This window comes from Echinococcus granulosus, assembly GCF_000524195.1.
Source record: "Echinococcus granulosus chromosome Unknown EG_S00014, whole genome shotgun sequence".
In the NCBI taxonomy this organism is placed as follows: Eukaryota; Metazoa; Platyhelminthes; class Cestoda; order Cyclophyllidea; family Taeniidae; genus Echinococcus; species Echinococcus granulosus.
In genome coordinates this window covers 623,895-638,139 of record NW_020170394.1, presented here as the reverse complement: position 1 = coordinate 638,139, position 14,245 = coordinate 623,895, and the positions used below count along the sequence as shown (strand labels likewise).

Sequence of the window (14,245 nt, the reverse complement as noted above, 5' to 3'; positions counted from 1 at the left end):
AGGAGTGGTGGAAATTTGAGACGGATTAAATTGTAGCTTTGGTTGGTTGATAAATTTTAGCCATTCATGCACGTTCATGTACTCAGCAGTGGTCAACGTCAGGACAACTAGCGTTTGCTGATAATTTGGTAAGCGTCAATAAGCAAATTCATTGCACGGTTTTGTCTGGTGATCCATTTCTTTATAAGGAGGAAAGTTGGTGTGTCTCGTGTACCAACATGATGGATATCCGTTCGACCGCAAAGGGCGAAACCGTTTACAGTCTGCACCTCAAAGAGTGAAAAATACCACGGGTCATGCGCGATTTAGTGAAATGTTTTAGAGCAATTCCGTCGGTCATAAATAGCAAGATCAGGCAGACGCGCCCTTTCAGTTGATCATCTACTTGTAAAAATAAGGGTCCGCTATAAAAGTCCTACCCTAGGGCATCAACTTAATAACGCCTGATTTTGCTTGTTCTAAAAAGGGATACAACTAAGCATCGCTACTTTTGGTAATACATTCCTATTTTTAGGGCAAAGGTCTAGCATCTTGAAAAGCATCGTTCATTTTCATAACAAAGTAACGCTTTCCACGTTGCATAAATTAGCGCCAGGGGCGTAGACAATGTGGTGAAGCTAACCCCTGTTTTTTGGCTGTAATTCCTTTATTAAAGGGACTTTACTGTTAAGGCTATTTTTAGTCCGGCTGCGAGGACTAGATTTCCTCTCATTTGCCTTCCTGTAAAACTTAATTCATATTAAATCCACTCTTTTTCGCCATTTACGAAAAGAGGTTTGAAAAACACCCCAATACCGAACCGGAAGATGGGGCCAGGTTAAGACAGTAACCAAGCATTGCAGTGTTTGCTTTCAGAAGTGCGTGGGTATTCCAGTTCCTGATGCGCTGACACTTTTTAAGTTTAAATCTATCCACTTTGGAGATTTCAGAATATTTACAGACTCTTTAACGGTGAATACCGGTTAGTTTCCCCGCTGTTTTAAAACTTCTCTGCCATGCCTTCAGCTTAATTAGGTTCCTGACTATTTCTGAGTCAAAACTTCTAAAATTACCGGCATCTGTGCACTTAAAAACATGAATCTAGCTTTAAACTATCAAGGGAATGGTAGACGTATGGAATGCTAATGCTCCATCAAACAAGTCAGAAGTGATCAATCAGGAGGGAGATAAATGAATCGGCGATTTGGTAAGTGACCGCAGCTCCACTGCTGTCACTCTCCATCCCGCTTTGCAGTCTGGAGGGCGTGGACACTGTACCCTGTATCTTTTCCATCGTCGTCGTTGCTGATGTCCCCAATACTCTCGGCCTCGATGCCGTAGCAGCTGTCACTGAAGAGGGGACAACATGCCACTGGCGGAGGGCGTGCTGCCGCGTCTCCCCCTCGGAGGCGGAGGTGGCACAGTCCGACTGGGTTGCAGCGTGCATCACACGTAGGCTCCATGAAGATGGTGGCAACGACGACCGCATTCCCTCCTCAGTCTTCGCTTCCTTGCCTTCGTCTTTGCCTTCGCATCCACCTCCACTGTCAACATCACCTACACTGTCCTCTTTGTCCCCGCCACCATTCCCATAGTGCGTATGGAAACGTGGCATTGTCAAAGTAACGGACTTCTGAAAACGAAGTCCTCGCGGACCGCACATTACCAAAGGACTGACTATATGCGATTTGTTCATCGTCTTCTTGTCGTACTCCTCATTTTGATGCTCACCCTCGTACACCTGACAAAGAAGACCACTTTATTGGCTCATTTATCGTGGCGCCCTCTGTGCACCTGTTTCTGGTTACAATTTTTCTTAACTTACATTTAACTGTGCAACTTTATATCTGTTATTGCTACTGTCTTGACTATTCATTAGATACATTTCATAGTAGAAATTCACAAGAATTCCAAGATTTTCGAAAAGCAAATCAGAATTAATACTATGGCAATTTCTTCTTACAAATCCAGTCAACTTTAACGGACTGAGCGGCCGAGAGTACTTTTCATTTATGAAAGTAACCCAATTTATTTGGAGATTATTTAGTTGACAAGCCTATACGTAATTATCCGATGTAACTATTTTTAATCCTCTGAAGTTCCTTTATTTAAACAAAGGTATCACATAGTTCATATTTTGCTGCAAAAATTAGATTAAATTTTATCATTCTTTTTACCTTTATGGAGTGTCTTGCACTTTTAAAATGGGATGGTTGAAATGGAGCAAAATGGTACTGTTTTAAATACTACACATTGAAAGAATTGGTAGATGCCTCTTGAATCATCGAGTATTTGCAAAAAAGAACTCAATTTGATCTATAAAAAAGGGTTTTCCTCATCATGGAAAATCCTAAGTGTCCCAATCGCGTGGCATTAACCTTACTAACGAAAGTGTACTAAAAAGGTCATACGCGGAGGTAAATCTCCTGTTTTTCTCCATCACCATCGTCGGGAATAGCACCGGGTGGAATTAAGAGTCCGACGCCGTGTTGTGGCAGTTGTAAATTTCCGCCCTCCGCTGGGATGAATTCGCCGCTGGCCTCGGCCACAACGCGCTGCGGCTCCGAGATGAGACCACAGGGCATGTTGCTTGAGGAGAGTGGACGGTGGCGTCGCACTGAGAGAGGACCCACAACTTTCCTCCGCTCCTCTTCATCCTCGTCATTTCCTCTCTGAGGGGTAGTGTTGATGCTGGTCTCCTGGACTCTGGGTGACTCCGTCTGGGTCGATCTGCTATCGGGTCTGAAAATATGTCATTTAATGCAATCGTTTGGCCAAAACACTACTAAATCTAGCCAGTTTAGTCTTACCATTTGGTTGACTTTTTGAATCTATTAAAGTATTTGACCACTAAAATAACTAGTATTAAATGCACTTGCGTTCTGAATGCGAAAATAGATTGTCCTGGCAAATTTTAATTCACCTTGGTGATTGAATCCGCACGCGACGTAGCTCATTCTTCCTCTTCGGGGATGTACTATTCGGAAATCTGGCTTCTATCTCATCCTCCATTAGTTCTAGGCGATTCAGCACACCCCATTCCTCGAAGCTTCTGCCGACCGATGAGCAATCCCCTTGGTAGCCTTCATTATTTTCAAAGCGGAATTCTTCCCTTCTATCTGTGGTCAATTGATAAAGTAAGCCCATATTCAAGGTGCTTGTATGGTCTGAATTAAAGTTCTCCCCATCATTTAGTTTTATTTAATAATAGGGGATTTGTTAAAATTAATTTATTCATGAAAGAGTAATTCAACCAAGCGTTTCACCTTTAATGTAGTCTTCTGCTTCACTGAAAGAACTGGAACAAAAATAGGGGTATTTGTATCTATTTTGTGTTTCGTGATTTTCTATGAACCGCATTATTTGTTGGGTGAACTGCATTTTAGTAGGATGATTCTTTTGGGAAGTAGTGCCGAGAAGTTAGACAACGTTCTTAAATTGGAGCATTTTCTTTTCGTAGGACTGTTCTCATAAGAGCAACTGGAGGGACATTGTAGTCTCAGAACGTGCTTATAAATCATCATGCGCGTGGCATTGTGGTAGGCAGATCTTTGAAGAGCACTGTGGATCGCCTTGGCCTGACCTGACCCCTTTGCCGGACATATGGAGCCTAGGCGATTCAGTTTCTCTTGTGAGCCTCCGGTGATCTAACCACGCACCGCAAACGCATTAGCTCTATAACCTTTTGACGTAGTATCTAGTCGGTAGAAAGCGGAATTCCACTGCTTTTGGAGTTGGTTCACGAAAACTTCTGACGACACGGAAGGGACTATTGAGGTGGGGTTGTTTTATTTTTAAACTTTAGCAAAGTGGTTTTGCTAATGTGTAAATCAAAATGTTCTTCAGCAATCATAGACTATCTTGCGTAAGTTTCAACCACGTGTGTATTTAGCACGCAATTTCAACTCTCAATGAGGAAGAATGGAACTTTAGCGATGCCATAAAATGCAAATGGATCCGTTAAAAAAGCCAAACCAATGAATACGCCACTGACAAAATTTAGCAAAGAACCGAAATTTGTCAAATGAAAGGTGGTTTATTAATTCAGATTCAGCAGTACACAAAGGACATGAAGGCTTAGAAACGGCACCATTAAAATAGCTGAAGATAAATAGTTTCGGCATTGCCTTTGTATGTCTAGAGGTAATCTCTTATACCAAAACAAAAAGACGTTTGGTAAGTGCAAACCACTCCTGGTAAAATTACTACGCTTCGAAGGAGAAACCCTCCTCTAGAGACTCGTCTGAGATTATTAAAATGACCATTAGAAAAATAGGCTTTGCTTGTGCGCACTTCGAAAGCCAGTGTGACCATTAGTCTGTAAATATTTACGGAATGTTTACTTATTAAAAGGTGAATGTTTTCCGCATAACTTGCCAAAGATCGACAGAAATGTCCGCATAGGGTAACTCTGTTGGTGTTGCCGCTGATTGTTTGGTCAGACGAAATATTCATATTTGCTATTTATACACACCATGTAAGTCACAAATCAGTCCGTAAAGTGCTTCCATGAGTTCCCTGAAATCTTACCTGGATCACTTTTTTCTGAGGACGATTCTTCAGTCGCGGCTTTAGGTGGCTCGATTGTCGATGCAACTGGAGTAAGAGCATTTTCATTTGCCTTGCAGAATGCTACAGAGTCTTCTGCGACCCATACCTTAAACGGAAAGATGTTTTGAGAGGTATGCTACTCCAAAGCAATTCATACTGGATTAATAAATTGCATTTACGGGCACAGTAACATTTCGCATGGTGCATTACATCCTCTTAAATCCTTCAAACCATACATAATCTTGTGTTGAATTCCAACTAGTCTTTACTTCTGTCCATGCATCAGACCAGTTGGAGTTGATCATTTCCTCTGACATTGTGGTCCCTAATTCACGCGAACTATTTGATTCAAGTACTTTAATAATCTGGTGGTATTCGCATTTGTTTAATTGTCAAAATTGTTCGCGGTTGAAACTAAAGGTCGTTTATGCAGGACTAGGCAGTAACGTCCATGAGGTTATATGCATTTTGCACTTAGTTTCAAACAGTTGTTCTCTGAATTTCAGGAGTTTCAAATGGCAGTAATGATCGGAACTTTTTAAACCCCTCTGAAATATTTCTGTACGAACAAGAAAATATATCAAATTAACTGCAATACTCATATTCATGCGATAGTGTAATGACGGAAACTACTCTTATCACGTTGCCATTATAGAACTATTAGTGTGGCAACCTGTTTTCCTTCGTATTTAAAGTGATCTCCTAATGGAGGTAATAAAGATAATAAGTAATAGCACACCGGTTGGCTCTGATGATGCCTGATAATGGAGATGAGGTTGTGTATCCACTCCATTTCGTCAAAGTGTACTTGCAAGGGTGAACTAAAAAGCGGAACGGTGTCGGTGAGTAGATGGGAGATGGCCTGAAGCAGACTGGCCACCTCCGACCAGAGGCGTCGGCTCATCTCTCGCGCGCCACGCTGGCACCGTGGCCTGTAGAGCTCCAGCGCCTCATGGATCTGCTGCGCACTAGAGGCGGTCACGAGAAGAACGATGGGGACGATGCCGCTGTACAGGAGGCCCTCAATTGATGAGGGTCGCAAATAGAGCACCGCGTGCTTCCCCCTTTCCATCAGCATCTACCATTTGCATGCGCATTTATTAGTAGCATTTCAATTTCTTTCTTCTTTTCTTTTTATAAGCGCATTTGAACATTCCCATAGGGTGAAGATTGCTTTTTACCTTCTAGGTGGAATTACTCTGCAAAGTGGCTATTGTTTGTCAGTAGATATAACATTTACTTTTATTGCCGATAACTTACTGCATTTGGTAGCGTCTTTTTGGCAGTTAATTTTAACGTCTAAAAATCGCATAAGACAAAGTAATTGAAATCTCCGTTCAATGACTCATTTTGACTGAAAAGTGGAATGTTTGTAAATCCATTTAAGGATGCACAGTTTTCCATCTTAAATATGACCATAATATGCCTTGACATTTAATGGAAACTGAGTAGTTTGTGGCACTGGAACATGTGGCACGTATTATTTTGGTACTGCACTATCGAGCTGTAAGTACATTAGTGGGTTCAAATCACCTTTTAATTTAGCTCATTCTTATTTCTTTTTATAACTTAAGGCATATCAAACTATGCAGCCTGGTTCCATCTAATGAATTCGAATGATATAATTAAGTTAATCCTAAAATCTAGTCTACTTAAAGCATTTATGATAAATTAACTCTAACTTGAAGTTGATCAGTGGGACGACTCGCCCTCATTTTTGTGAGAGCGAGGAAGAAAAGTGGGTTGAAGTCCACCTTACCTGGATGGCACTGAGGCGGATAACTCCGGGACTCTGGGAGCAGAGGTGAGCTGCCCAGGCGTTGCTGGACGGTGGTGGGGCTCCCGATATTGGGGGAACCTCGAAACGCGGCTCTCCGTCGCTGTCGTCTAGTGTAGAGACCTCTTCTACCAACAAATGCATCGCCTTCTCGGCTAGAGGACCGTAGATGATCACGGGCCGAGGATAGGGGTAGCAGTCTAGCCGACCCACCCGAAGGTAGGGTCTTAGTCTTTCTACGGAAAGCTTATGTAGAAAATTATTATAAGACATTTTATTACATTAAAGAAGTTGAATTTATTTAAACCCTACCAAGGAATGCATCTGTTGAAGTTCTCAAGTCTCCAGGCCATGAACGAATCGACTACATTTATTAGCGTGGCACTAATAACTAAGGGGTTCCAAGGATATAGTAATTTATCTTTTGTCCTCCAGGTGTCCATTCATCACAAAAAGTTAAGCTTGCATTGTCATGCAAAGAAAATTGAATATCTCTCATTCCATTAATTGCAGAAAGGTCTGTAGACCCCACTTCCTGCTCAGATATGCTACTCTACCAAGCAATATAAAATTTACCTTCAAATTGACTCTTAAATACGCTATTGTGCGAGTGAATCTTTAGAAGAATTTATTTTCCGGTAACTCATATATTACTTGCGCATCTTCTGAACTCCGCATTACTAAATCTCACCGTAGAAGGTATCAGAGTGAATGATAGCACCATTAAATCTAGAATCGTATTTGTGCTTAAGTGTTTACGATTAAAAATTATCTAATTTTATGTTAGTAAAATAATGTACCATGAACAACAGTTTACTTGAAAATTAAATAACAAAGGTAGCGGGACAGAGGTAATCCATATGAAATATGGACGGTTATAATTGTGTTTTTGCTTTTAAAAATTACCGTTTGAACGCTTTAGATATCGTAAATCTTCCCAAAAAAAGGAATATAGCCAGTTAGGAAAGCTCACTGATGTTGAAACTTGTGCCTTTAAAAGCTGAATGGCCTTTGCATTACTTGGAATGCTTCCGATGGCCGATGCACTTGGGAACACTTTCCGAGCCTAAAATTAGAGAGAAAGTTTGTGAAAAAGGGCTTCTTAAATCGTTGTCCTGTAAATTTTAAAGACCCTACCAACCATGAGGTGAACGAGCCAGCTAGTAGACTATCTGTAACATGGAAGATATCGCCATGAGATATGTGTAGAGTAGGTATAGGTACCAACGGATCAATTGGTCGCACACTGCTTCCATCTACAACACTCGGAGTATGGGTGAAAGCGGCTCTCACGTAGAAGTCGTCCCCTGATCCCACTTTGCCGTTTATGAAGGCCTCAAATTTGTCAACTGCTTGCCTCACCTCCATTTTTAGTACCTTTCCTGACTTGAGAATCCGTAATGCCGCTTCTGCTTTCGTCATCCACTTTACCGATTCACCGTTTATCTAGAAATGAAAACTCAAATTTTGCCTATATCCGCATCATTCATGAATTTAATCTGCAAAAAATTTACACATTTGATAAACAATGTCACTTATGCATCCTAAAAAGTATTACTATAGGTATTGGAACAAATGCATAATGTCATTTACAAAAGCACTGAGTTGAAGAGAAGTTTACAATTCACTCGTAAAAATCGCGCATTAAAAGCTGAATAAAGCTGCATCAATGTTCTGAGTAGTTGAGATTAATAAGATGACTGCAGTCAATAACCTTAACTCGTATTCCGTAAGAAGGGAAGGTGTTCTGTGGCGTCTTTCGCTTAAGTATACGAATGTGGTTATAAGCTGATTCGTGTGAGGTTATCTTCCTCCCAAAATCAGTCGTATTAAGAGCATTTTTCTCTGCTTCGCCTAGTATTATCCAGCAAAGCAAAAAAATTCACTTACTTTTAACGAATATAATTTCAGTATACCTACTGATATTAGCACTAATTGCCCTTAAGTAGATGATCATGAGGAGGTTTTTTGAATGAATTATTTTCCTCCCATCTGAGTCAAATCACCTTCTATTGGAAGGATTCCGATGATGGAAATCTCAGCATATAAGACCGTTTAAACGGTGGTACAAAATATTTTCAGGTTGTACACATACAAATACATGAGCTCGCATATTACTGATAAGTGACAACACTCCAGAATCAGGCCTTTGGTAACGTCAACCCTTGGGTCAAAAGCTGCTAAATAAGCAAAAAAGCTGTTTCCAAGGTTTAAGCAATTATTACCTAAAAGGGAGTTTCAACAAGACCAACACTCGAAGTATCTCACGCTGCTGTAATTTTATTGCAACGATTTTGTGCAACTGTGAATTGACTTACTTCCTCCATTCGCCATTTTAGCTGCAGGTTTGGCTTAAGGTCAACTGGCAAACTCCTAATCCCTCCGTACTTTAGTCGTGTGTGCTCTTCCACAGTGCTTTAGCTTCTTACGACGTCAGAGGAGACTCACAGTGTTACTTTATTTCCATATACTTGAGTTTTCAGGTATAATCCTGGCTATTTTCTTTTTGATAGGAAAATCCCAATTTAGTTTGAATAGAACCAGGAAGTCAACCTGATGTGAAAAATTGAACAACCCCAATAAAGGTTTGCCCTCATAAAAAATACGTGTAAAAAGGTATATCACTTTTCATGGTTTTATCATTCATTTCAGATGGTGCTTAAACTTTGATCTCCAAAAGGTGGGCCATTTTAAGTGACAGCTCTAATTACATAATTCATTTATTTTAAATCCATATATTCTTTAAAATACAAATAATTGACTTTAATTGCATTACAGTCCAGGTCGCATGAAGTCATGACCAAAAATTATTTCTCAGTTGTCCAGTAAATTGATAACGTTAATGAATATACGTCAACTGCTTACGGAGATGATCTCGTCCCCTGGTCTGACCCCAGACTCGGTTGCAGGTGACTGACCATTCACCTCGGAGATGAAGATGCCCACGGCATTGCCCCCAATAATTCGAATGCCTGTGCCAAGCACAGGATGGCGCTGAATGCTCACCACTCGGGAAACGTCGCCCTCGGCATGGGAGCCATCGTCAATGGTGGCGAATGGAGGCGAGCCTCTCTCACCTGTCACGATCTCAGGACAAACCAGGGGGTGTCGCGGCGTGACGTGACAGTTGCACCGGACACCTGATGCAATGCCGACTTTATCCGCATTATTGTCGGGGCAGATGGGCTTGTACAGGACTGGCGAGTATTCCGCGGGAGAGGTCATAACATGGAGTGGTTCTAGCAAGGAATACATTCCAAGAATTTTGAATAAACTGGTCGTTCTTCTGCATTCATGACTTCAGTAATGTTCAACAGGCATTTCATGCGAGCGTTCACATGTTCGCATTCGATTTTAATGTTTCAAATGGCACTTTTAGCATGATCTGAGGTTACTTTGGTTCTCCGCTCTGTGAATTTGGCTTTTTTATGGTACTGCGGTAAGCTCAAGGTCGTGTGTGAAAGATGATGATTCCCACATTTGGCGTTTTGAAAATGAGCTTTTGTCGAACTGCTTAAGTGAAAGGTAGGTTTACTAGATGTTTAGGACGTAGAATTTTCGGTTGGAAGAGACTTTTGATGCTCCTCAGGATTGCTTGTTTATAAAAATTGGACATAGCCGAGCGACTGCTAAAGCAGGTAATCTATTGATTGTTCTTAAGACTACCTGGAGTTATGATAAATCTTTCACAATGGTCTCTATTTACCAAATGGTTTCTGTGACGTTTCGACTCTAAAAATGGTTTGAAAGTCCATGTGTAGATATATTTATTGGTTTGACGGAGCCATACCAACTATTCCGATAATTTTTGTCTTAAATAAAAGTTGAAAGACATCGCTTCCACCTTTGACAGCGAAATGTTAGACTAATTTGTATTAAATCTACCTAAAGTTGAGATCTTGATTTTATACTCACTCTTACTACACGACGATTCCTTGATTAATGAAGGTTGGTGCAGTATGGGGTGGATGAGGCGAATTTCTCCGTTGACATCAAATCTGGTACCTTCAAACTGTGTGAATATGAATGGTGGATTATGGTAATTTAAGGCGCATTCATGCCTGTGTACGCCATTTTTTTCTTGCCTGCCTGTCAAAATATTCTCATTTCTGCACATAATAGTCCAGTATATAAATTGATGTTAAACGATTCCTAAAATGCTGCATTCAAGTAAGCAATTTGAAAAATTTTTCTTAGATAAACCAATCATCGCTGTAAATTCAGTTGAAATTCCCTCAGCAAAGTGGATACCGCTCCGATAAATGCCAAAAAACATGAGAACATGAATTAAACGAGAACCATATTACTGCATTGTCTAGTGCAATCACCCTAGGGTGGCATCAACAGACTACCACGTTAGGTCGAATGAACTCATTTTGATATCATTTGACCCATTTTGAGCTAGCAAGTTGGCAGATGCGCAAAACTCCGCATATTCTATGAGACGCATGTACATTTACCTTGTGGTTTGCAGCATGGGTGTCCACACTGAGGAGGAGTGTCCTGAACAAACAGCTGTGCAGCCTCGGGTGGCAGACGAGCACTCTCCTCTTCCCCCTCGTGTTCGACTCGCAACAGAGTGACATCCGACTGCTCCCTTCGCATCAGGTAGGCGGCATCAATCAGGCTCAAGTGGGCCGTGTCTATCCCGTTTAGATTGACAACTCTGTCTCCCACTCGAATCCCAGCATAATGCGCTTTGCCACCCGGCGTTACCGAGGTTACCACCAACTGACCTGAGAGCTCAACGCCCAACCCTGGCGAAGAAATGTATCAAGGCATCAACTATAACAACAACCACGGCTAGCCCCTTCTCGACACTTAAGGTTGAAATACGATTCCTCTTCATTCATGTTGTAGGCTTTAGTAATTTTTATGAATGACCACGTTGACTCACTAATGTGTTGTGAAACGAAAATCTTTTCCGTTTTATGCTAGATTTATGCTCAAATAAAATCTCTTTGAGTCAAATTTATTTCTAGTAGTTAAGCAATATAAATATATCATATATCAATTGCTGCGTGTTGGCCAAAACAAATTAGAAATTAAAGCAAACTGTGTTGGAACTCAGAAGTGAAGAGGAGTTAAGCCGCGAATGCGTGTGGGAAACACAATAATGGAAGTTAGGTCTGTGCTGCAATCAAGAAAGGTGATTCTTAACCTACCTGACTTCCTACTTTTAAAAGATGAACATCGCTTTCAAGTTTATGGAAGTTTAGAGGCTCCGTTGACCTGGAAACAGCCCAAAGTATCTGCTTTACTTGCATTAATTTGCTTCAGCATCTAAATATGCTAGCAAACAGGACTCCGTAAAGAGCACGTGCTGCCTTGAGGTTATAAGTTCAGACAAATGGCTGAAGAGTATCCAAAGTACCAGCGATAAAAGATTTGCCAAGGGGATTTATCAATGGATTCTACTCTTTCTGAATGCATGACTATCATGTTCACCCTTCTTTAATTGAAAGACTAACACAAATGTCATAAGAGACGAATGAACGCTTGCAGAGACAAAAATTTATGGAAGTTTGGTCAGAGGATGAAATGAGCCCTACGCTTTTCACCCATGACCTTACCATCTTGAGGATTCTGTTTAGCTAGATTGACCTTGAGGAAACTGGCCTGACGTCGGTCACGGGTGAGCGTGGCCAGGCGATCCTCCGACCTCGCTGTCAATTGTGGTAGGGATACTGCGTGAGACGGAGTCACCTGTGGACTTGCGAACCCCGGCATGCTATGGGTGCGTTTCGTCCCGTTGGTAATACTACAGGTCCAAAATCAGAGAGGTGAATGAACGATGGCAATTCTTCAAAGTATGGTTATGCACTAGTCCAAGATATGACTTATGATGTCAAAGTTATGGTTTAATTTCAACATCATGAGTGCATTTTAATTGTACACACTTTGGAAAGATGCTTTCACGGAACAACGCCATTTACATTAGACTTTTTTGATGATCCCATCGCAAAATTTCTTGTTTGTTTCCTCCCTATGTCATGAGACGATATTGAAGAATAACCAATTTGGCTTTACAAAATAATATTTTACATTTCACACGGAGAGGGAGAAGCCTGCCTCTGTTGAGAGCCGATCGAGAGCCCGTCGGGCAGGAAGAGGGACTGATATGAAGTCGAAGTCGCAGTCACCGGAGCCCGTTGGGCCTCCCCATGCACCTCCACATCTTCTCGTCGATAGACAAGGAGGGTGACTATGCCCTCTGCCCTTCGAAGGAGATCTAGCATTTCTGGATGCGATTTCCCCTCCAAAGAGACACCGTTCACTGACATTATTATGTCGCCTGGCCTATGAAAATGTCGACTGAAGATCAATCTGGTCAGAAGTGAATGGCTCAGCCAACAATTTGCTTTAAGATGTAGTATTCCCAACACAATCCCGTTACGCAAATATTGTCTCCCAAATTGTGGATTTTAAAAATTTCTTGCATATGGGTTGCATTTACAGTCAGTACTGTGTTCTCTCTGGAAAGCATTTAACAAAAACAGGCTTTTCATTCGTATATTAGGCTATCCCGAAAGATGCTTTCTTACCTTAGAATAAGCAAGAGCGCATAAATGTGCATACTTTTAGGGGCTGAAGCACCGCTGTCCGCATTGCATGATTCGAAGTCGTTTTCATACACTTTATACTTTTGATCGTTTGGTTTTATACATGGCCTAACCATCGCATTGTGTTAATGTTAAATGCCATATAATTGTGGCTTTTAATTAAATTTGATGTTACTACATTAGCTGGACTTTTTATTAAAAAAGAAAAGAAGCACTTTATGCGACCCCTCTCCTTTTCCAGAAATCGGTAAGTCTTACGTGAGCTCTAGTGAATTGCGAGTTGATTCGAGTAATCATATAAAATCAAGCAATATAAACTCTTGATATTGAGTAAATGGATGTCAGATTTCCATTAAAGCTAGAAAACTTAGGTGAAAACCGATGATGCCGTCAGTGTACCCTCGAGCTTCGTTTTTATTTAATAGTGACCGATACTGTTTCGTTACTTCGGCCAGGTGCAACTCACCACGGTTCCTAAAAAAGTACCCTAAAGAAATATATTGAAGGAGGAATGGAAAATGTGCTAACGTAAGTATTCTCGAGTTAAAGAGAATGCTTTAAAGACTGCAAAATTGTGGTTTGACAATTAATTTTGACTTGCTTTTGTTGAGTCATTGATAATGCACTTAGGTCAGAGCATTTTGTGTGTGGATGTAAGGAAACTGAATGCTAAAGAAAATTTACTGTTGCACTTACCTCAACTTTCCATAAGCAGGGCCACTAGGGAGAATGTCCACAACCAGGGCCCCGCAGCTGGCCCACTCGCCTGAACAGCCGCGCTTAATGGCAAGTCCAAGACCTTCCTGTGCTCGTCGCTCTAGCACCACGTTGAAGATCATTGCTCTGTCCCAATAAACATAGCTTCTGACTACTCCCTCTTCCTCAACTAGCTACCATGAAAGGGTTCTTTTAAGTCCAACTCATTTCTCTCACCGATGAAATAGCGCTATGTAAGTGGAATCGTGGATTTAATGGCTTTAATCCTCACACCTCCTTTGAACCACGTGTCTTGCATTTAACCATATAAATAAACGTGAGCTCGGTTTGTTTCCCTTTTCATGGATGTATAATTCTTAAATTTATAGAATTTCACATAGGTAATTAAACACATTTACGTAATCACATTCGGGTATTATAACTGAGACATAATTATTTGACTGTTTTGCTTTAATGCTGAAGCTATATTCGATGGGTTGACGGTTGTTCAGTGTGAGGCTTGAAGTAAAGTTTCTCTTTTATTGGAACTACAAAAGTGACATCTCTCCATTAGGACTTGACTTGGATATTCGTTTACCACTTGATCAAATACCTCAATCACAAAATGTGATTACTTTCGTAAGCACGACCGCAGGTACTATTTTGTGTTACAAAGGGT

General features: G+C 41.0%; 1 protein-coding gene across 1 annotated transcript; it reads right to left on the bottom strand. All coding sequences in view use genetic code 11, as the record gives it.

Moving 5' to 3' along the window:
* Nucleotides 1-1,141: 1,141 nt before the first annotated feature.
* Nucleotides 1,142-13,709, bottom strand: EGR_02946 (Tight junction protein ZO-3; the record flags this gene model as incomplete). Its single annotated transcript, XM_024492195.1, has 13 exons — nt 1,142-1,720; nt 2,391-2,721; nt 2,903-3,098; nt 4,510-4,636; nt 5,270-5,608; nt 6,290-6,553; nt 7,281-7,373; nt 7,445-7,753; nt 9,173-9,546; nt 10,768-11,064; nt 11,881-12,068; nt 12,353-12,607; nt 13,567-13,709. The coding sequence occupies 13 exons, from the start codon at nt 13,707-13,709 to the stop codon at nt 1,142-1,144; spliced, it is 3,495 nt and encodes a 1,164-aa protein (XP_024353390.1).
* Nucleotides 13,710-14,245: the final 536 nt, after the last annotated feature.